At 39.2% G+C, this 23,892-nt stretch overlaps 1 protein-coding gene across 1 annotated transcript; it reads right to left on the reverse strand.

The window, feature by feature from the left end:
- Positions 1–5,162: 5,162 nt before the first annotated feature.
- EREG (epiregulin) lies at positions 5,163–22,764 on the reverse strand. The gene is made up of 5 exons (XM_075565460.1): positions 22,249–22,764; positions 11,036–11,125; positions 10,071–10,194; positions 8,971–9,117; positions 5,163–8,051 (listed from the first exon to the last, which is right to left on the reverse strand). The coding sequence occupies exons 1-5, from the start codon at positions 22,289–22,291 to the stop codon at positions 7,985–7,987; spliced, it is 471 nt and encodes a 156-aa protein (XP_075421575.1). The 5' UTR covers positions 22,292–22,764; the 3' UTR covers positions 5,163–7,984.
- Between the last annotated feature and the right edge of the window lie 1,128 nt (positions 22,765–23,892).

The following is a 23,892-nucleotide window of genomic DNA, read 5'->3' on the forward strand; positions in this document are numbered from 1 at the left end:
AACTGGTGGGCCCCGGGTAAAATATAAATGAGTGTGCCCCCTTAAGCTTTAACCCTGAAAGTAAAAATTAACTCAACTAATACAATTTGGCCTCAGGGGTGTTATGGATCTGAATTAAGGGGGGAGGGGCAGAGAGTGCGGGGAGTAGTTATGGACCTGGGGGGTAGTTTGGACCTGGGGGTAGGGGGAGTAAGGTCCTGAAGGGAGGAGAAGGCATAAAGGGAATGCCTGGGCATAAAGGTATGGGCCTGGAGACGAATGGAAGGCAACAACAGAGGGGGGTGGGGTGGAGCAGATTTTGGCTATCTGCAGCCTCAGAGGATTGAGGCCTGCTAGAGACTTGGGAAGTGGAATGCCAGAGGGGGCCCACAAGGGTGCTCTTTCTGACAGGCACCTCCATTGGCTCCCTCCAGCAGGCCCCCTCTGACAGGCACCACTCTGAAACTGGCACTGCAAGTTAGGGTCGCTGGCAGGGGGGCCTGGGCCCTTTGACTTAAAAAGCCTGGGACAGTAGCTAGGAGTCTCAATTGGTGACTATTACCATAGGAATCCCATACCACTGAAAAATCTATTTAAGAAAGATGTCTGCGAGTACAGCTGCAGTGAGTAACTTCTTGAGCGGGATGAACTGAGCCTGCCGAGTGAAACGATTGACCACCACTAGTATGGTGGTCATGTCCTTAGATGGTGGCAGTTCCATGATGAAATCCATCGCCAGGTCTGTCAAGGGGTGAGCAGAAACCGGCAGAGTTTGGATTGGGTTACAAGGCAGAGCTCGAGGTACCTTAGTTTGGGAACAGACAGTGCAAGCAGCCATAAACTGTTAAACAACCCTACGGATCTCAGGCCACCAGAAGGTGCGCTCTAGAAATGTGGAAGTCTTCTTCTCCCAAGATGCCAACAAACTTAAAATGATGACCCATTGAAGAACCTTTTCCCTGAACTGGAGAGGTACAAAGAGTCTCCGCAGTCCACAAAGACCTGGGTTTGTACCGAAAAAGATTCCTCAGAAATCAGGATGGGTACATGGAGATGCATGTGCGTGACTGGGGAAGGAATAGTCGAAATACCAAATGAACATTTCTACACTTTCACTGGGCACTGAAGTTTTCGGCTTGAAAACACAATTCTGACAAGAGTCGGGATGGTGCATAACGAGAAATTAGGGCTGAGATGTAAGGCGGGGCAGAAGAGTATAAAGCTTTAAAAGTGAGGAGGAGAATCGAGTGTGAGATGCGGGATTTGATCGGAAGCCAGGAGAGGGATTTCAGGAGGGGAGACGTAGAGACAGATTTAGAAAATTAGCATTAATTACTAAGAAGATAAGATATGCAAAGCTGTCTTTTGGTCTTTTTGAAGCAACTGACATATTGCAAAAAATGTCACTCTCTCTTTCTTTCTCTCTCCCCTATAAACTTTCTCCAACTCTGTGTGCTCGAAAAGCAAAGTGAAAAAAAGTGTACATTTTTAAAATTTTGTACAAGAATACTGCAACAAAAAACGCTACAACTCTCATTTGATAACGCTTAGAATGCTCAAGGCTAAATAACAATGGGTTCTTGTAAGATGCTGCACTGTAGCATCAGCAGACAGGCACCTGTTCTTCGAATTGTAAATTGTTGCGCTGATCCCCGCCCCCCCGCCCCCTCCCCTATATGCAAAAAAAGTTCACTTTGCCATCTGCTGGACAGACGAAGCAATACTATAAAAAAAAATCCTAATTACGTCTGACATATGCCTGTTAAATACAGGTGTGATTAACAACACAAAGAATTTCTGAGAGTTAAATGGGATGTATATTGATTATATCTTCCAAACAAAACGAGAGATGTCCACACGTTTGTTGAGGAAAGTCAGAAAAACAAACAGGTCTCATCTGTAGGCAGATAGCTTGTCCAGAAAGAATTTGAAGGCAAGACAGGAGAGATTAATTTTGCGCCTAGACTCAAGTTCACCTTTCCTGTCTTGCCTTTAAATTCTTTATGGGCAAGCTACCCAGCTACCTGAACAATCTCCTCACCCCTACCACATGCAGCACTTATCACCTGAGATCAGACTCCAAAAGGCTGTTCATAGTCCCAAGACTCAACAAAGTATCCGGCCGCTCCTCCTTCTCTTACCGTGCACCCCAAAACTGGAACAACCTACCAGAGACTCTCACATCCACCACTAGTTTAAGTTCTTTCAAATCTAAGGCTGTCTCACATTTTAATCTGGTCTGTAACTGTTTCATACGCCCATAATATATATTTTCTTTACCTGTGCACGCAATGTCTTGTATATAATGTATACCCTGTTCATTTATGTAACTGTATTTGTAACCATGTATTATTTGTCTTAACTCTGTGCCCAGGACATACTTGAAAACAAGAGGTAGCTCTCAATGTATTACTTCCTGGTAAAATATTTTATATAAATCAAGTGATGACCAATCTAGTTCTTTGAGCATTTCGCAGTGATGTGTGTTGTAGTTGCATTGGAGGGCAAAGCGGCATATTAAGTTGTAGAGGGTATAAAGTTTGCCGAGGTGAGTTTGGGGTGCTGAGCCGTATACTAAGTTATTACGTTCCCTGGTGATCATGGTATCCAATTTCTGGATCCAAAAGCCTCCTTCTATTTGAGGCACTTGTTGCGGTCACCACCCCTTCATGTATGTGGCACACAGCCAATGACAAGATACCTTAGTTCGCTAACCCCATGCCCTCCCGTATGTGCAGCCACCAGCACTTCCGTGCCCATACAGTACATCTAATAATAGACTTGTGCTGAAAGTTCCTGTCTTTTATTCGCGTTCACACCCCAAGGAATGAATGAAGAAGGGAACTTCATTTTATTTATAAAGAATTAAATGTTAATGCTTTTTTAATACCTGTAATTAAATCATAATTTAAAATATATTCTGCCTCTCTAGACATATCTTTAGATTACTCTAACATTTAGAGACTGCCAACTTAAGATATGGGTCTGCTATTTGTTATCAGCCTGCGATTGTATATAGTTCAATCTATATACTGTATTTTATCATACAGATACTGATATACCATATAATTGATTATAATTTTGTTCTATTTTAAGATTTATTGGATGGGTTCGTGTTTCTCTTCATTTTATCTCTCTCCCCAATCTGGATGGCATTGAAACATTAATGATTGAATGTATTTCACCAATGTGCATTTGATTACATATGCTTTTTTTTCACTTGATGAGGTTTTTATTGGGCCGTTGTTTGTTTTAGACAGTCGCGGCTCTTCTGTAATGGTACCGTTGGCACCGCCGCGCTGCTAGGACGAGGCGGCGGCGCTTGCGATACTTGCCAAATCATATGAGTACATCACGCAAATGGAAAGAGGGGTCGGCCATTCCAGGGAAGCATGGGAGGGGATGCAGTGTCTCAATTTTACTTTATTTAAGCATGATAGATTGAGGTTTGTGGAGGTCTCCGCTTGACCAATGGTTGTTTCTCAAAACGTTGATGAGTTCTCAGGTGTGTCAGCCCTTTTCACTTATTTTCTGTATACTCTTTGGAATTGATTATTTTTGTGATTACCTGTAATTGTGATTATGTCACTTGTTTATTTATTTGCCACTTTTGATCAGTAGAATTTCATAAACAGAGTGGTGTGCAGACTCGTTTCACATGCTGATTGGAGTTTGGTTCTCTGGGAAACTGCCTGTTTGGGTGATTGCACCAACCTTTTGCATAATATTGCATACTTGATTAGTAATTATTGGTTTCAACTATTGGAGTGTGCTGTCTCTTGTTTTAGGTGTTTCCAGTTGCCACATTCACTTTATGGTGCAATCCATGCATGAAAAATGTTGATTCTTATAAATATTCAGCAGCAAGAGGACATTGCTGAGATTCTACAGCATTACAATTAAATGTAGCAATCACTACATAGCGTTTTAAAAGGTTTCTTGAAAGCATGGGTATGCAAGGGGGGTAGTTAGTGCTGTGGCTGGGTGTTTAGGTACCATTTTAACCCCGCTGGTGCACAAAATGATTCCTTTGCAATTCATTGGTAGCCTCAGGCATTCACAGGGGTTAAATATTTGTTTTCATCTTTAAAACTTATTTTAATGATAATGTTATTTACCCCATAGTTACCAGGTTTTTCTTCTCCCTTTCCCTTCATTTATAATAAAATAATTCTTAATGAATACACATACTTCATTAAATTTTACACTTGGCCTCTAATTAACCAGGCATGATATTACCTTACGTTTAATTAATCTAGGTAGTGTGAGTATCCACTATGAATCACTATATCAACCTCAAGTGATTGAAGTGCTATAGATATCCCCCCAAACCACCCACCAACCAACATGTGGAGAGACACCTGTGTACAAATAGGGGCACACCTGGGATATATTCTGGGAGGAGTCATTTAAATATACTTTGCATATCCGATTATCCGATTATCCAAGTATGTTAGACGTGCTCCTTTTTGTGCATACAGTAGGTGTCTCTCCATGACAGGGTGGAGGGTGGTTTGAAGGGATGTACATAGTACTTAGGAGTATATTAAAATATGTCTAATCAAATCACTCGGATTTGCTGAGCTGGAATGAAACCTAAAATGTTGAGATAGAAATGTTTGTATTTATTGATGTATCATAGTACTTCTAGCTTTCAGTTTTATGGCAGGTGCTAATACTGTAGCACTCAAATCACAGTCTCTGGGGTTTTAGAAAACAACCTACAGATATCTCTACAATAGTAGTATTGAATCACTCTCCTTATGGTGCTTACATCCTCCTATGACACTGACAGACTGTCTCAATCATTCTCAGGTGATATTGCTCTATATGTCAATCATTCTTCTTGAATGCGTTCTCTCTCTGATTAAGCCACTTGTAGTCTGGTCACTTTCACTCTTTTCTGCCACTTGTAGTCTGGTCACTTTCACTCTTTTCTGCACTTGCTCCAAACACAAAAATATATATTATAGAGCGGTATCAAGCACTCGAATTCACATTTCTATGGAAGTGCTACAAGTTTACAATACTACAAAATGTTGTACCTACTTACAGTTACACTTAATATATGTTGTGTAATTAATATCAATTTAAAAAAAATCACCGGTGTCATTTGTGTCCAAAGAGATTCGTTTTTTTGCTTAAAAGGTATCTGCATCCATAACAAAACAACATGGACAAACTACAGCAAAAATATTTATTTTTATATATTTTTTTCATAATAAAAGGTTTATTCTCTGAACAAACAGTAGTTGATTTTCAAAATACAATCCAACACTAGTACACATATACATTCCAATGACAATTATTTTGGGAATTGACCTTAAGAATTATTACATGTGATGAATAGATCAAAATGGCAGTATTTCAGCATATAATGTACTGTACTATTAGGTCCACTTGATGGCATTTGGAATGGCCCACACGATGATACTCAGGGATCAACCCCTCCTCAGATCTCATAAAATAAAGAACCAAAGTTCAATGCCGGTGCTCTACAGTTTATGAGTGGTGTTCAGATATACATCCATGTGTTGTGCATATCATCAATGCACTGGCAAAGGTATTTAAGGCTGTTTTCCAGATCCACATATGAGGAAATATATATATATATATATATATATATATATATATATATATATATATATATATATACACACACATACACATACACATACACATACACATATATATATATATATACACACACACACATACATACACACACACATAGAACTGGCAGGCTTGGACCCCCACAATATGCTGAAGATAACACCTCAAGGAGTTAAACTTGAGAAAATACAGTTCAAACGTAGAATGCAGTTACAGTAGGTTCATAAAAGACATGCATTCATTTCAAATTACTCACAACCACACTGGTAAATATCCGGAAGTAGCGTGCTCCCTGCTTGCGGTGAGGTATCAGGAGAATGGTGCACTGCGAAATTGAAAATAAGGGCTGGATTGTATGTAAAATAATGTCAATTTATTGGAGTGGTCCACAACATCACAAGAGGGCAAGCAAGGAGAACCTCTGACACATTACGTGCATATGGCACTTTGACAGAGGTTCCCATTTTTTTGTCTGTTCATAACTTTGTCCTCGTGATGTTGCGACTACACCAATAAATTGATTTTATTTTACACAACCAGAAGTCCGTCCCAACTTTTGCATCTGTCAGTGGGTCCTCCTGCTCCCTTCTGCCACAGGACCAGACGCCTTACCCACCCCACCCCCAAGGTAAAATAGTAGGTGTGGGGGGAGGGGAATTGAATGAAAGAGGGGATTGGGGGGGGGGCGAGTTTGTGATAGAGGAGAGGGAAGAGTAAGACGCAGGAGAAGAGTGAGTGAGAACAGAGGGGAGGGAGAGTGGATGTAGGGGGACAGTAGAACAGTGGCCTGCCAAAAAATGTGTGCCACCCCAGAAAAAAAAACTGGTCTCCCCTGGTCTAAAGAATAACACATACAGTATATTTCTATCCAGCAGCATAATTTTCTAAGAACTAAAAATAAAGCTTAATAACACTGTACAGGCCCTTTACATTTATACATTAAACACGGGTCAGCTACTAGGTGTTTTGACTCCAGAGAACCTACCTAGGGATGGGTGGTAGTTAAAGCAATAGTTTATCTTCATGGTAAAAATGCCAGCTTCCCTTCAATTAATATAAACTTACACCACTGTATAACAGCAGTATGGGGCTTATTCAATAAAGTGCAATTGTGCCGAGTCGGTATTACCGCATGAAACTCACTTTGACTTCCATGGTTGTTTCCATGCGGTCGTGCCAGTTCGGCACAAATTGCACTTTCTTGGACAAGCCCCTATAGCTCTATGCATCAAAGCAATACTTGTCCAATTATGGTGGGAAAAGCCCATCACATCTCAAGAATAAAATAAGATAGAAAGCAATTGGATTTTTTTCTTTGATAAATCTAGTGCAATTTCGTGTCTTGGAATTGTTATCAATTTTATTCAGAGCTGTAAATATGCAGTCTCAAAACTATTCCAGTTTCTTCAAAAATCCTTGTACTTAATTCATGGACTCATTGTTTTTCTCAGATGCGGCTTTTGGGTTCCCACTTCCCGCTAACAGTAATTACCAACCACTTTGCCCTTCCCCAAAGCAGGGGGGAAGATGGCACTAATTGAGCATTGAGAAGCTGTTGAATGTTAGAAGTGTGTATGGATAGCCATTTCTCAATAGCACAACATGTGGAATCTTCAAGTGGTCATGAGCGGAACGCCTGCTTAAAATGGGTTGGTGACTGGTGACCTTTAATTGATTGTACGAGGTGACTGGAATAGCAGGCCTCGTTCAAAAGTGTTTTAAGAGGTCATTATTGTTTTATGATGGAGAAGAATTTTTTATATAATGGGCAACAAATGCTACCACTCCCTGAGGAAAATCCCATACAGAGTTGTTTTACCATACCGAGTGTCAAGAAAAACTGTACTGGGAAAACAATAGTTAAATACTGCATCTCCCATTGTGCTGACAGATTATTGCCCATATTTACTACATTCCATAAGTCACTGTATAGCCCCTTCAAGAAAGGGGTCTTCCAGCGCCATAAACTACTTTATGGAATGGCTTCGCTAAGTAAATATGGAATTCTATCTGGCCAGGCTAAATGTTAGTTTATTATATGTACAAGTCAGATAAGATAAGGAAGCAAAGTCTCAACAAGGAGTCTTAAATACGTACAATTATAACTACACACTAAAGTACATAAATATTTCAATAATATAAAATATGAGCCTGCAATATACAAAATGTTGGTCCTTCTTTTGTAAAATATTTACATACAACTGGTCTGCATTAAAGACATGTACTATCAAACAATATATAAAATATTAACAATAGGAATGTAAAAATATTCAGCTTTGACCTGCATTTCATCCCTAACAAAAACATGAAAAAAGATTGTTTAATATAAATATTGAACATAAAAACAAACAGGGGAAATGTGTTCCATTTTCCAGAACATGAGTCTCACTCTCTATACATTCTGTGCATTAACTTCTGTGTATTCCTTCTGGGGCTGACTTAGTTTTTTGTTCTTATACCTGAAAGGACACAAACAAGAAAAAAAAATGTTAATGTACAGAAATGCAATTAAAAAGGCAGCAATAATTGCCTGCGTCAGCAAATTCTGTCAAGTACAAGTCACACAGGCATCACTGGAAATATTTGTAGATTGGATATAACGACATAATTCATGCCTGTCAGGATCAAAGAACCTGCATGAGTTATGTAATTGACGCATAAGAAAATAACATCATTAACTGGATAGGGAACAAGACCGTGGACGAATCCCACGAATGCTGGGAATGAGCGGGTCTAGCTTCCATGGGTCCAATCGATGAGTGGATACTTAAATAGGCCAAAATAAACTCTGGCTACAAAACTCAACTACTACCACCCCTTATAACAGTTATTTTATAAATGCAACCATAGTCTCTGTATTATAAGCTCACTGGTGCAGAGTCATCCTTACCTACTATACCAGTGTATGATTATTTTGTAATTGTATTCATATCTTCCAACCCCATTGTACTGTCCTGCAGGATATGTTGGAGCCTTAATAAATTATCATAATGATAACAACACTATTATATACATACTTGACACTATCTGTTTCTGTCTAAGAAGACATACTAAGTCACCTTAATAAAAATTTGGAGGAGAGAAAGGGAAATGGGAACCTGTTAATCACTCTAAAAGGCCAACGTATGCCAGCCAATCATTCAAATATTGTCAGAATTTAATAAGACCGTACGAAATAGGACTCGATTCAGAAAGTAGAGAGGAAACTGCACACAGTAGTTGACCCAATCATGTTATCAGCTAGTTGATGTTGAAAGCTGTGGACTGCTACAAGCAAAAAAGGCTCAGTACACCAATTGTGACTACCAAATAGCACAGTAAAGTGACTGTGCTTGCAGAACTCTCAACAAATACAGTACTCTTGTGAACAGCACTTACCATTTGTATGCAAAGAAGGATGCCACTGCGATGGCCAGAAGCAGCAACAGTGTTAAAAATATTGTAAGTGCCAAATACTCCTGGCTTGTAGGTTGTTTGACAAACTCTGGGTGTACACAGCGGTCACCGGTAAAGCCCTTATTACACCTAAGGAATATAAGAAAAAAAGGTTTTATTTTAAAGGGGGGAAACAAAAACCCCAAAAAAACAAATGATAAACAATAGTGTTGTTGCATACCAATTCAAGCAGAACTGGTAACTTTGCCATTTGTCTTGAGTGGCCAACTCAATGTCTGTGCCATAGTAATGTACCACAAACATTCTTACATACAGTACATGGAAACAGTCTATGCATTCTGGCTATAGTCAATGAATGCTTTGTAGGCTAGTCTAGCATTTATGGAGCAGATTAATAGCGTGCAATTTAAAAATTACTTTTGCTTGATCAGAAAAATAAGTCTGTATTTGCACATTCTGGCTTTCACTTTTGGAGAGGGAATGCATTGCAGTACAATGGGGAATAATACAAATAAACTCTAATACTTAGATTGTAAGCTCTCCTGGGCAGGGATTTCCTTTCCTATTGTGTGACTTTGTTGCGCTTATTATATCATAATTCCCTTTACTGTAGTCTTTGTAAACACTCTGGGGCTCATGCAGAGAGGAAGTTAAAAAAGTTTAAAATGGCTGTAAAATAGCCACAGATTTGCCGTTAGTGAAGGTGTTATGCAGGGAACGTCGTTAACTCATTTCGGCAAAAAACTGCAAATTGCCAACTTTTCCTGACTATTTGAAACTCACCATACTAATGCACATATTGGCGTGTTCCAGCGATTCGGAGCTTCTGGAATACAACGCTATATTAGCATGGCGAGTTTCAGGTTCTCGCCACGAGTTTGGCGAGTTTTACAGCTCTGAAAAATTTTCAGAGCACTTTTAAAAATCGCGCCATTTTCTCCCGAGTTTAAGGATTTCTGGCTAGTTTTTTCGCCAGAAGATGGCGCTATTTCCTTATCTATGCTCTCTGCATGAGCCCCTCTGTGCACTGTGGATGCTATATAAATAAAGCATACAATAAGAAAAACGAGCGTTCTCCTTACCGGCAGGAGTGTTCATCGAGATCCACAAGGTACATGCACTGACCATTGAAACAGAAGTTTTCCATTTCAGTTCGGCATCTAATTATTTTCACGGGTGCCACACGCGGGCTGTCGTCTGTTTGAACTAAAAAATGAGATAAAAATACATATATACATAATGCACAATCCTTGTATTTAACTAATGCTGTAGATTAAATATGCCTGAGGGTATGCAGTTTAACAAAGTTAACACACCATCCCAGGGAAGTTCTAAAACCAGCCGAGTTTAAAAACTTTGATACAATTATTTTACTCATAGACAAAGCTATCACTTTAGTTTCTTGTGAATTGAAATGCAATTGAACAGATTACTGATTGCAACTTTGGCCAGCACTTTGCTAAAATCCCACTATGTAAAGGCTCATGTGCCATGTAGAGCTGCAAAAATGTCCTCAAAGCTTTTGCTGCATTTTTTGCATTTTTTGCAGAAAAAAAATAATAATCGGCAAATTTAGCCTGGTTCACGAACCTCAGCAGAAATCTCTAATCAGTCTTGTAGTAATATGTTAGTCACACTACAGACTGCTCTCATTCTTAAGGTTGCTTCATTTTACTAAAATCTCCTGTGACAGGTACTGTAACTCATTAAACAATATTTCAGGCATAATAATGGTCTATAGATATAGACTTTATTATAGTCATTGTCTGATTTTATTTCATTTCCATAATGCATCTATGTTGCCTTTGGAAACATATTTACATATTTACATTGACCAATGGCTGTGCTATTTCCGTTCTAGGCAACTGTAAAAAAAAAAAAAAAGGGTGTCCTTGCTTAGCATTCTCAGCGTCATGGAAGTAAAGAAAATAACTTGCAGGCTAGGCTAGTGATACATATGTATATTATATACTTATATAACTTTTTATTTGTTATCATTTTTTGTGCAGGACTTTGTGCATAATCAAGATATAACACGTATTCTTACCCATAGCTATTGTACAATTCTCTGCAGGGTCTCCTGGTTTACATAAAGGAATCACTGTTGTTCCACATACCAGTTGCAGCATAAGAAAACCTATTAAAAAAAAAAAAGATGTCGATTTACTCTTAATGCAATATTTCTTGAAAACATACAGTATGCAATGTGATTTATAACAAGCACATATATCTATCTTGTCAGTCAATATTTTGTAAGTAGTTTGTAACAGTAAACAAAAACTCAGGAGTGCATTGGCACCACAAGCAGATGACACTAAAACTGTATAACATGTTGTTGTAGAAAAGAATAGCCCTTGGAAAAAAACAACCTTTTAAAAAATTACTTTAATAAAAAGTGTAGCATATGAAAAAAAAAAAAAAGGCTTTAAAAACAAATCAAGAATATTTACACTTGATATCTACTTTTACAGAATCAAAAATCACATTTTGTTTAACATAAGACCTCCAGTAATTAGTTGCAAATTTGGAAACTTGGTGTCACCATGATTTTTCACAATGGGATATTGGTCCTTGTTGATGAAGTAGAGATAGACAACACATTTTTAACTCCTCCCTCTACTCTGGTACCTTTCCCTCCTCCTTCAAACATGACACGTTATACCATTACTCAAAAACATCAAGCTTGACTGTCTTGACCTGTGCAAACTTGACCTGTCTTTCTAACTAACGTCCTGTCTCCCTCCTGCCTTTTGCCACTAAACTCCTTGAACGTCTACTTTTCTCACGCTGGCTCAATTTTCTCACCACCTATTCTCTCCTAGACCCTCTACAATCGGCTACCGCACTACTCACTCCACTGAAACAGCCCTCACTAAAATAAATAATAACCTCCATGCTGCCAAAGACAAAGGTCATTACACCCTGCTCATATTACATAACCCCTCTGCAGCATTTGATACTGTAGACCACCCTCTTCTCCATACTCTTGGTATCCATAAGAAAACCCTATTCTAGATCTCCTCTTACAGTACCTCTCCCATCGTACTTTCAGTGTCTCTTTTTCAAACATCGGCAGGGTTCTGTCCTGGGACCTCTTCTCTTTACACTCTTACTATAGGCAACATAATCACATCTCTTGGGTTCAAATATCACCTCTATGCTTATCATACACATATTTACTTATCAACCACTGACCCCTGCTGAACAGACCAAAGCATCTGAATGTCTCTCCGCTATATACTCCTGGATGGCTCTCCGCTGACTTAAATTTAACATGTAAAAAACTGAGCTCTTCATATTTCCTCCCCAAACCTGGCCCTACTACTTCCTTCAACATTACTGTTGGAAGCACTATTATACACCCTGTAGCACAAACACACTTCCTAGGGGTCACACTTCTCTCTCACATTCAAAAGGTAGCTAAAACCTGTCGTTTTTTCCTCAGCAATATTACAAAGATACGACCTTTCCTCTGTTGCTCGACTGCTAAAACTCTGACACAAGCCCTCATTCTCTCCCGTCTCGACTACTGTAACCTCCTGCTGTCCGGCCTTCCTGCCTATCACCTGTCTCCCCTACAATCTATCCTAAATGCTGCTGCCAGTATGACTCTACTCTTTCCTAAATCTGTTTCAGCGTCTCCCCTGCTGAAATCCCTCTCCTAGCTTCCTATCAAATCCCATATCAAAAACGCAATTCTCCTACTCATTTTTAAAGCTTCACATTCTTCTGCCCCTCCTGACATCTCAGCCCTAATTTCTCGCTATACACCATCCTGACTCTTGCGTTCTGCTCAAGGATGCCTTCTCTACCCCTTTTGTGTCTAAAGCCCTCTCCCGCCTTAAACCTCTCACTGACTGCCCCACACCTCTGGAATAACCTTCCCCTCAATATCCGACTAGCACCCTCTCTATCCACCTTTAAGACCCATCTTAAAACACACCTCCTTAACGAAGAATACTGTAGGAGTTGCTCCGTGGTTGATACTTTACACCTCATACATAAACCTTGGCCCCTTTCACACACACTTACCAGAACGGCCTCCTACTGTCTATTTATGTCCTTCCTACCCACCAATTGGATTATAAGGTCTTTGGAGCAGGGACTCCTTTTCCTAAATGTCTCTTTTATGTCTGAAAGCACTTCCCATTATGTGCTATTTATATTATTTATTATGTGTTTTATATTATTATGTCACGTGTATTACTGCTGTGAAGCGCTATGTACATTAATGGCGCTATATAAATAAAAATATACATAAATACATACTATGGGTATCACACAGCCGCAACCACATTCTTCTGTAACTTGGCAAAGCCAACTTACTAACAAGCCAGTCAAAACAAATACAGGTACATACAATTGGTTTTAACCTTCCCTCTAAAGGCAGTGAGATTTCTCACATTAGTCTTCATGTACAAAATGTTTTTTTTTTTTTTTGGTAAATTAATTAAAAGCTGAATTTCTTTGGGGGCCTCTAAATGAGGAAGTGAGTCAATCATGTGTTTTCTTTACCAGATATCCCACCATGTCCATATCAGACAGCCAATATAGATAAGGGGAGGGGAAGAGAAGAGGCTCTGAAAATCAAACCCTTCCCAAGTCTCAGTTTATCATGTCTACCAAATAAATGTAAAAATGTACTTTAAATACTTGTAGGTGTCAGATTTGGGTAAATAAAAAGGCTATTATCTAAATGTAATCCCTTAAAAACATGTTACTAGCATTATTTTACTTTGATTTTACAAAACTATTGCACTTTTAACATGACCGTTTGTAAAAAGTAGCGTGAAAAAAATATGATAGACCAAATGTTACATTTAAATGGGCGCTTTTTACCAGAAGTTGTAAACTATTTTTCCTTGATAAGCTATTGATCATGTGTACCCTGTGGACTATTTTTAGATACAATGTTATATTTAGCTCTAAATGTAGATTCAATTCATTTATGTATCAAATATAGCTAGATATCGGTGTCTGTGATCACACACTGCACTTAATGATATGTAATGTCAAACATTCACCTACTGTATACCACCCAAGTAAAACGGTGCTGCATGCAGTATGTTTCAGCTTGTCAGTTATTGACTGCAAGGTGAAAAGAGGTGTAGGGTGAATTTCTGTAACTTGCATTCCTCACATTCTCCTTTAGTGTTCATTTCTTGTTTTGCTATGAACAGTTTTATCTCTCTTTTTTCCCTAAATGCCCGGGGTCTAATGATCAAGACCTTACCATGCGTGCAATTCCAAACCAAGTTTAATCTTGTACTGCTCAGGAGATATATTGCTAGTTCTGTAATTTGCTAAAGAAAGTAACGTCAAAGATAGCAGAAAAGCTAGGTGAATGTTAAAATTGTGACTTTTGATCTGTGCTCACGATGAGCATACAATTTTCATTAGAAGTAGAGACGTGCAGCTGTCTTAATTTGCTGCACAACATTTTCATGGTTCTCTCTTACACTTTGCAAAAGTTCACATATTGTTTGGAAATGTGCACAGATTTCTCGTAGGTGCCAGATCTGTGCTGCCACGTGACCTTGCACATATGGTCTTTTAATGCTTCGCCAACCTTGTTCTTTTTGTGAAATTGTTTTGGGAAAAAAGTCACCTAGGTTGCGAACCTCAGGGAAAAAAAAACATAACCAAAAAAGAAAAATCGAACACGTGGAATATTGAGATAAAGAAGAACAAGATGTACATAATAAAAAAACATTATCTACAGTACCTGAAAACATCACAAAGATATTCTGTTATATGTTGTGGCTTTGTCAGGCACTAAAGCCATTAATCTGGTTTCCATAAGTCATTAATAATTGGGGACTAAAGGGGTTTGTTTGAGCATATTTAGTTATGATTGCACACACAGCTACTTGCCATGTTTGGCATGCAAACAATAAACGCTATTCAACATAAAAAGGTGTTAACTGTTAAAATATGTTCTGAATGCGGTAGGAACTCTATATCCTAATCTGTTCAGCCCAAAGGAAACATTGGCTCTAGTCTACACACAGGTAACTAATAACACTGCCCGCCATAGTTACTACTGTAAGAAATGCATCAGTGGTTTGTTTGTGTATGTATTCACTTTAAAGTAAAGATTTCCCTTTCCTATTATTCTGTAGACCTCATATGTTTGCAAACAGAATCAATGTTCTACATAACCACATGGCACCTTCAATTCTCAGAAGTAGAGCAGAAATATACTGTAACTTGTTCACCGATCTAAAATGAGTTGAGGTGCACCTTGCAGAGAATATTATAGGGCAGTGTTTTTTAACAGGGGTTCCTAAAAAGGTTTCCTGCAATTGTCAGGTCATTTCAAAATTGTACCATATACAGAAGAATTTAGAATGCATCTGATCACAGACGCGCTATTAAAGAGGGTTGGCGTTCCTTACAATGCATCTGATCTCAGAAGCGCTTTTAAAAAGGGTTCGGGCTCCTTACAATGCATCTGATATCAGACGCGCTATTAGAAAATGTTGGGGTTCCTTACAATGCATCTGATCTCAGATGTGCTATTAGAAAGGGTTGGGGTTCCTTACAATGCATCTGATCTCAGACATGCTATTAGAAAGGGTTGGGGTTCCTTAAAATGCATCTGATCTCAGATGTGCTATTAGAATTTCACAATATAATTATAGGGTTCCTTAACCAAAAAAAAAAGAAATTGAACCTACCTAGGGCATCAAATGTATTGTACTTTCAGCTCTGTCTTCAAGATTAATTTCCCACAATAAATATTCCTAGATCCGATGCTAATCAGATTGATTTTGTTATCTGCTGCAACAGTAATGCCCAGCATGAGGGTCTTATCCACGTGTACTGTATGAGTTTATCTCATGGTCTTTGAAGCATTATAGAATGGGGGGGATTGGCAACTGTAATTATAGGTGAAAGCCAATCATATTTTTTGGATCAGCAGTAGAGCAGTTTGACTTACAATGAAACGTGTATTTTAGCTTTTGGAGAAAGTCACAAGTCATTTTATTAGCGCAGATTTTTTCCCCTTTGGATTGCAGGAAAAAGATCTGTTTGTTTTCAATAATAAAAGTATAAAACTGGGATTTTTTTCTATAGCTGTACAAACAAAGCTTTGTGAAAATAACAGCATAGAGTATGCAGAAGGATTTTTCTGAACAGTGGAAAAAAAATCAGCATTGGAATTACTCTAGGTGGCAAAATAGATATATTTCTGACTTTACAGAAAGTAAATCAGCAGGTTAGAATTTGTCTGAAATTATTTATAGTAATTAATAAATCCATCATTAAAGTACTTGACGCAAATGATGGAAGAAGGATAAAATGACAAAGAAATCTAAAAATGAAGCGGAAATTCAGCAGAATGCAAATACCTGGTTTCGCCCAGCTCTAATCAGCTGTAATTATTCCTTGGTCTTGGTTCCCACATTAAACTAAGCTATAAAGAGCTTTGGAATCTGTAATCATATTCAGTACTGCTTTATACTGCAACATGTTCATTTTCACGGGTGGGGTTCTGCTTATTAACATGCATGTCATTGTGCCAAACAGGCTCTAATTAATAAGGATTTAGGATAGATATTGTATAAATAAAAGGTGATGTATTTGAAAAGGACAAAATGAGAATAGATCATTAAATTCAGACACTGAAAGAAAGTTGATTATTAGCTACGGTAGCTTATGCCATTATAGAAGTAAAAAAATAAACTTTAAGCAGCATCACAATTGTCTTGGCAAAGTAAATTCAAGTACAGGGTGAGTCCAAATTGTGCACTAAGCCCAGCCTTCAACAGTGGTCATCTGTCAGCACTTGGAAGCTTCGGAGAAGAATGCAGAAGAGTCATTTGTGGTTTAAGACACACCCCTAGTCCTTGCTTCCAGCTTCAGGTAAATCATGTTGAATCAAATGCATGGTGGCTGTAGTTTTGGTCACCATGTTAACCGCCATTGGCTTATAGCACAGGAATCCGTCGTACCCCCATTTAAATTGTTTGGAGTGAACTAATCGAAAATCATTAGGAAACTATAGGTGTTAACTTTTTATATAATAAAAACCACCATCTTCGTTTCTAATCTGTAACCAAGACCTGGAAATGCATAGAGATTTGTCATGATCATCAATCTGGAAAGTTCATGAGGAAAAACTTGTTTTCGGAGATCTGATGTTGAAAGGAATCTGTACTGCATGTTTACTGTACCCAGTTATAAGAGGTCACAGGATGTTTAGCAGAAGTGGCTACCAAATATTGGCTATAAATTATTATATATTAAACGTAAAAAATACGTTGCCTGCAGAACATTACTTAACAATTGAGTCCAGGTACACAATTAAAAATTGATTGCAATATAATAAATGAGTACAACGTAAAAAATTAAATAAATAAACTTTAACTTGCTCTCAATGATGGGTAAATGATTACTTAAACAGTTAGAGTTACCTCATCTTTCCCAGCAATAGAAAATAGAGCATGCCATTAGAGAAAATGCGTCACGGTTTCTTCAATGGAATGTCATTCTCGATAGTACAACAAACATTTATGCGGTTGCTGGAATGTGATCACAATAGCTGGGGATTACATTGCTTGGTGGAGTTATAAAGAAAGAATTGAGAAGACAAATCCTAAAATAGCTGGTCTCCATTGCATTTCTAAATGCCCATGTGAGCAAATGTAACATAACACTGATGGCAGATACAATAGATATCTTCAACAAAAAAAGGTTGGACTTCTTTTTAGAAAGGAAAGGTATACAGGGATATACCAAGTAAGTAAACATGGGAAGGATGTTGATCCAAGGAGTAATGTGATTGCCATTATTTGGAGTCAGGAAGGAATTTATTTGTCCCCTTATGAGACATCATTGCGTAATGTTTCACTGGGGTTTTTTGTGTGCCTTCCTCTGGATCAATATACTGGAAATAGAAATATAGGATAAAGTTTAGCATAGGTTGAACATTCAGTATGTCTTTTTTCAACCTCATCATGTAACGACTGTATGAAACTTCAAAGTTAGTACATATTTAGATTTGCTCATCCACCCAACACTTATTAGGAAAGAAGCCAACATTTATTTTTTCTGCAAATAAGTGTGTTCTAGTGGAATTGTGCAATTAAGTTTTAACAATGAGCGTCTCTCGTGTGTGTCTACTTTCTTGCTCGTTCACTGCACATACGCCCTGGCCTAAAAAATATTGTAAGTACATTAGTATGCCATGCTGCAGACATCAAATAGAAGACTTAAGCATTATCATAAGTAAAGCATACTGATGCTAACCAGAAAGAGTAGTCATCCTCAGGCATTGGAAAGATATATAGATTTGTTGCACTGTAGTTATGATACATCTTTTGTTCTTTAAAGAGTATCTAATGAGAACACTTGTGAGGTCTACAAAAAAACTTGAATACAACTAGATCTTTTAGTGAAGAACTACCATGCCGGGCCACTAGAAGTTCCAAAAAATAAATGATCAACTTTCAAACATGCAGTACACTACTCTTGGACCAACAAATTCTAGCACTCTTCAAAATGCAATGTAAATGCGTTAATGCCTGTAAATTCTTCACTTGCAATAAAAAAAAAATATGAATTACATGCAAGTAAAGTGACTCCCTGCGAGTGCTCATTTGCATGTCATTACCCAGAATCCCTGGCTGCAGTGGAAGCATTGTATGCTAAGGCCATGATTATACTAAAAAACGCCGGTGGCGTCGCGTGGCGCAAAAAACCCACAAAATGTTGCAATCGAATTGAGGTATACATACCTCGAGCGACGTGCGCGCCGCCTAGAGCTGCAGGGCAGCAGACTGGAGAGGAGACAGAGGAATTTGTTTGGGGCAGGCGAAGATGGCGTCACTGAGCGGTTCAGCCAAAGAGGGCGAACTGCTCCCGGCCACGTCTCCGCCACGCCTCCCTGTCTCCTCTGATTCTCACCTGTCTCCTCTGCACGATCAAGATGCCGCTGGGCGGCAGCATGGGGGTGACGTCACCAGATCACACTGCCGCCCAGTGGCATCTGGTATAATCGTAGTCTAAGAGATAATGGGGAAAGACAGGGTTGCAGACCTGTCTGAGACATACAAATGCACCACAAGTGGTATTTTTATTTACTGAACTGAGGGTTGTTGTCACTTTTGTTACCCACCATAACATTTTTAATATCTGGTTATATGCATGTCTCAATAATATTTTTTTTTTTAAAAATCATAAAAAAAAGGTCAAGATTATTACTACAGTATGTGTGAAGAGTATCTGAAATGTGTTGAAAAATGTTATGTATCCACATTCTTTGAAGAGTTGCGGTTTGACTTAAATAGTCAGGGAAGAGAAACGTAAGAATCAAGGAAGTTAATAATAAACGCAGAGACCCACTTTATTTAACCTTGGGCATTTTTCTTGTTTCTGAGCAACTATAATTAGATTGTAAGCTTTTGCAGGCTAATTTAATTATGCTTGCATCGTATTATATACAGCACTGCATACAAGGTCACTGATTTGTATAGTTAGAGATCACATATAAAAATCACACATGATTTTATAATCATGTATACTAATTCCTTTCATATTCCCGCAAGTAAATTAGAACAAATTAACTCAAAAAAAATAAAAAGAGAAGAAAGAAATAAAAATGCTGGGAATGTTATGGATTTTCTATTTCAGCAAAGGATTTCTATTGGCATGAGGATGACAAAACCAACCAGGAACACAGAAACCAGCCTAGCTCATTTGTAATAAGGGTTTGGTTAGCAATGAAACATTCAACCTATAATTACATACCGCAATAACGTGCAATGGAGGTAAAAAAAATAAAAAAAATATTTAAAAACCCAGCCGGGTGTACTAATCAAGCTAATTCTGTCTCCGACTGCCAGGCATGTTAACCCTTTCACCTACTTCTCGAGGGGTTAAACATGCAATCACCGATACCATTCTCTTGAGAGGATTACTCCTATAGAATACTAGATGCTCCAGTTTATTATCATGCACCATTGTACGTTGCTTAGCTCCAGCTCAGGTGGTTTTATTGCGCTGTGGAATGTGAGATAAACAGAGCACTCCTGGGATATTAACCTGCAATTCAGATAGATCATATTGCAGAATTTCCTGTATTGCCTTTCTAACCTGTAAATGATAATGCAATGCTACTGTAGGACAAGGGCACATGGTGTAGTACATGCTGCTACTAGATAGGAGGTGTATATGTGAAAACAGAATAAAGGTGTACCAAAACCTGCACATTTACAGTCAGTGCTAGAGAAAGGATACTGGTACATCATACAGTAGTCACAATAACCTTCAGTTTTACGAATGACAGAATAATGACCTGCATTGGCCCCAACTATTATTTAAAGGTGGCCAGACTTGCGCCCCTTATCAATAGATTGTAAAACTCTCTACCCTGTTCTAACAAAAAATGTTAGTCCTGTTTAACTCTTCGAGTGTCGGAGGGGCTGCAGCACAGTGCCCCGGCCCCTCCAGCACTATGATCACTCCTTTGAAGTGATCGCGGCGTCACTGATGACGAAACAGAAGAGCAGGAGTCCTTTTCTGTTCCTCTTTCTGTCAGACAACGTTCTGCACTCAACAATATGACGCAGCTACACGTCATGGGACCCCTGGACTGCCAGACCCATGTACATAGGCCAGGAATGGCCAACTCGTGTCCTCAAGGACCGCCATCAGGTCTTAAGGATATCCCTGCTTCAGCAGAGGTGGCTCAATCATTGGCTGAAGCAGAGATATCCGTAAAACCTGACCTGTTGGTGACCCTTTAGGACTGGAGTTGGCCACCCCTGATATAGTAGTTATGTCACAAAAGTTACTCAAAAGGTTTATTGAAAAAAGCGGAACTGTACCCCAGCACTGGGAAGATGGCTTCACAGCATGTTAAATAAGGGGACGTAACGAGCATCTACAACAAGAAATGATAGACGGCTTTACTACAACGTCAGAATGTAAAATACTGATCTTTATTGTTAAAGGGCTAAAAACTTGACATCTGACTACGTAGGAATGCAGTGCTTAGTCTAGTGACTCACAAAGGAAAATTCGTTTTTGTACCGACAAATAGCATAGTGCAAAAAGATTACCTACAGTATGTATACAGTATGCATATTTCATTTTTGTTCGAATAATAATAATAATTAAAAAAAACACATATACTAAAAAACAGAGATTATATTGACTTCAAATAAGTTTTATAGGTCATAAGTTTAACGGTGCAACTAATGATACATTTGCACCAAATTACTATGCATGTCTTGGAAAATAAATACGCAAAAGAAACGTAAAAAGTGGACCGTCCAAAAACTAGTTATTTTTTTAAGCTCATTTGCTTGCTGCTGTTGCTGCTCACATGTAGAATACTGCACCCTGTGTGCATCCCAAACATGCTTCTGTTATCCCAGGCATACAGTATGTGCCTCGTGAAAGTTCGCAGCTCACACCGACATCAAAACGGTTTTATAGGACAGGAGTGATTTTAACAGTATAAATCAGGGATGTTATGTGGTGTCTAATAATAGCTGGTTAGAAAATCATTGCCGGCTAAATAAGGGAGAGGGAGGAGGTTATAGAGCCAGCTGCTGGGTAAAGAAGACGCTGTAAGAAGTAGGCGCAGGGGCCAGGGTTGCGACTCGTGCGTGCTAATTAGTCCGCTTTAATATATTGTTTAGCAATACTGTTATGTTAATCTTATGTCACCAGCCACCATCGTGTTAGTTTTTTTGAACTCATCAAATGCAACATTATAAAAGTGCGATCTTAAAAGTGGGCAAAGTCAGACTAAAAGGTAAGTTAGCCTTGTGATTCAATTACCAGACAGTGAACTATTTCAGTTTTTTTAAATTAATATTATTATTATCATTATGGTAATGAATACTGAAATATTAATCTAAATGTCATGTAGCACGCCAGTGAGTGCAGCAGAATCACACAAATCATATAAGAGATATAAAAATGCTTTGGGAATGGGAGCCCACCTGTGAACCAAGTCATTTTACAAAATGATGTACAGTACACCAGGAAGACATACAAGACTGAATGAATCAACCTTTACAGTGTATACAAAAATAATCATTATTACCCCCTTCTGACATATCCAGAGTTCAATTCAGTAAAAATGAAAGCCAATACATGGCCCTCCTCCCATTCATCCTAGAAAAGGATATAGGTGATAGCAATAGATATACTTACACCAATCAGTAGATAAATGTTATATCACCATAGGGGGGAAGGAAAGAGCGAGTGCGATTAGGTACTAACGTTAAAATGAATACTCACCACAAAGAACAAGGAGACTGCAGGTCCTTCTCCAGCAGTCCATGCTGACAGGTAGTGGTGGGGTAGGAAGGATGGGTATATCCTTGTGTCAAACCTCTGATTCTGCTCTCAGGCAGTGCTTCCTGCTGTAAGTCAGTATCAACTATGCTATATAATATTGACTTGTGGGTATGGCTTGTTGGAAGTTTTGGAGAACTCCAGCAGAGAGAGGGCAAGTTTCAGGGAGTGATTAACGAGGATCAGTGCTCAGGCAGGTTTTCACCCTCAGTGAGAAATGCTTCTCTTAATTCCCCAGCTCTGCAGTGACCTCTGAGCCACCGAGTCATTTATATAACCAGTCCTGCCAGATAACTGGCTTTGCTCAAATCTATAATCAGCAGACGCACAAACAGGAGGAGCAGAGATTTCTTTCTTTCCCTCTTTCTTTTGGTCTCTCCAACCCACCAGCGGAAGTTATTTAATTACATAAGCCCTGAAGGTAAAAGTGGTGTCATATCCCACTCCTTTGCATGGGGTAATATAATCAGTATGACAGGGAGGTGGGTGGCTGCTGCAGGTACGGAGACAAATTTACTTTCGTTCCTCATCCCCTCCCTCCTTCACTTTCCACACCCTGTGTTAGAATAAAAGACTCCCTCCTACCTCCCATCACTCGCTTTAACCCTTTCATCCTCATGCATACCTGTCACCATATATACCCTCCAACATTGGGCAAAGTGAAAATAGCTACACTAGTTCTTCTGCAGTTGTAATTGTAACAGGACCTTAGAAGCAAGGACTTTCTATGAAGGCAACATAACACAGGCATTTTGTAACATGCAAAAATCATTTTAGCAATAAAATCTGTGTACTGTATTCTGAATGTATTTGTATATACTGTACACACTCACACACACTTTGCAGACCCTCCAACAGTTTGTGGGTATAAAATAGGTACCACTGTTCCTCTACTTGTGCTAAAGAGAGGTACTTCCAAGCAGAACCTATGGAAGGCCTGTGACCTATGCAGCTTACCATGCACGTTGTGTAGTAGGTACAGCTGGTCTCACAGGAGACAAAAACATATAGTGTACCAGTTAAATAGGTACAATTGAAGGGTATGCATTTGCATATATACATAAAATTGTATAAGTGATAATCGCCTCATAACCTGCTGATCATGTGTCAAAGAAATCAGCCATTGAACTTCAAGCTACTGAAGGTTCGGAGCTTAAGGCTGAGTCCATGGGGACTGCAGCCGTACGGAGGTGCGCTGAGGCTGAGGGAAAGCGGGTGCTTTCCCTGGACTTAGTTCCCGCGCTGTCCGGGGGCGGGTCAGTGACGTCACACAGCTGGCCCTGTGCTCCCGTGAGCGCTCAAACTAAAAAAAAATTAACAGCTACGCTTCTGCACGCCTGCGGACGCGTGCGCGAGCCGCTGCTAAAGCCGCTCTCATTGCGGCTGCAGGGGCTCACTGACAAGCGTCAGCGCGCCTCAGCACGGGTCACCGCGTAAGCGCTGACCCTGGACTCAGCCTAAGGCTGCGATTATACAGCTGAACTGCAGGACGCGCGCATCTGTGATGTCACATTCGCGACGTCGCAGAGCAACATGTGCACAAGCACATGCGACTGTGCGCGCGGGTGCCGGCTGAAATCTGTTTTT

This window comes from Ascaphus truei, chromosome 1 (genome assembly GCF_040206685.1).
Source record: "Ascaphus truei isolate aAscTru1 chromosome 1, aAscTru1.hap1, whole genome shotgun sequence".
NCBI classification, from domain to species: Eukaryota; Metazoa; Chordata; class Amphibia; order Anura; family Ascaphidae; genus Ascaphus; species Ascaphus truei.

Coding starts and splice junctions, on each gene's coding strand:
- EREG (XM_075565460.1), bottom strand. CDS start 22,291: ATGGACTGCTGGAGAAGGACCTGCAGTCTCCTTGTTCTTTGTG. Junction 9,118..10,070: donor CTCGATGAACACTCCTGCCG/GTAAGGAGAACG, acceptor TATATTCCTTAG/GTGTAATAAGGGCTTTACCG. Junction 8,052..8,970: donor TCCTTCTTTGCATACAAATG/GTAAGTGCTGTT, acceptor GTGTCCTTTCAG/GTATAAGAACAAAAAACTAA.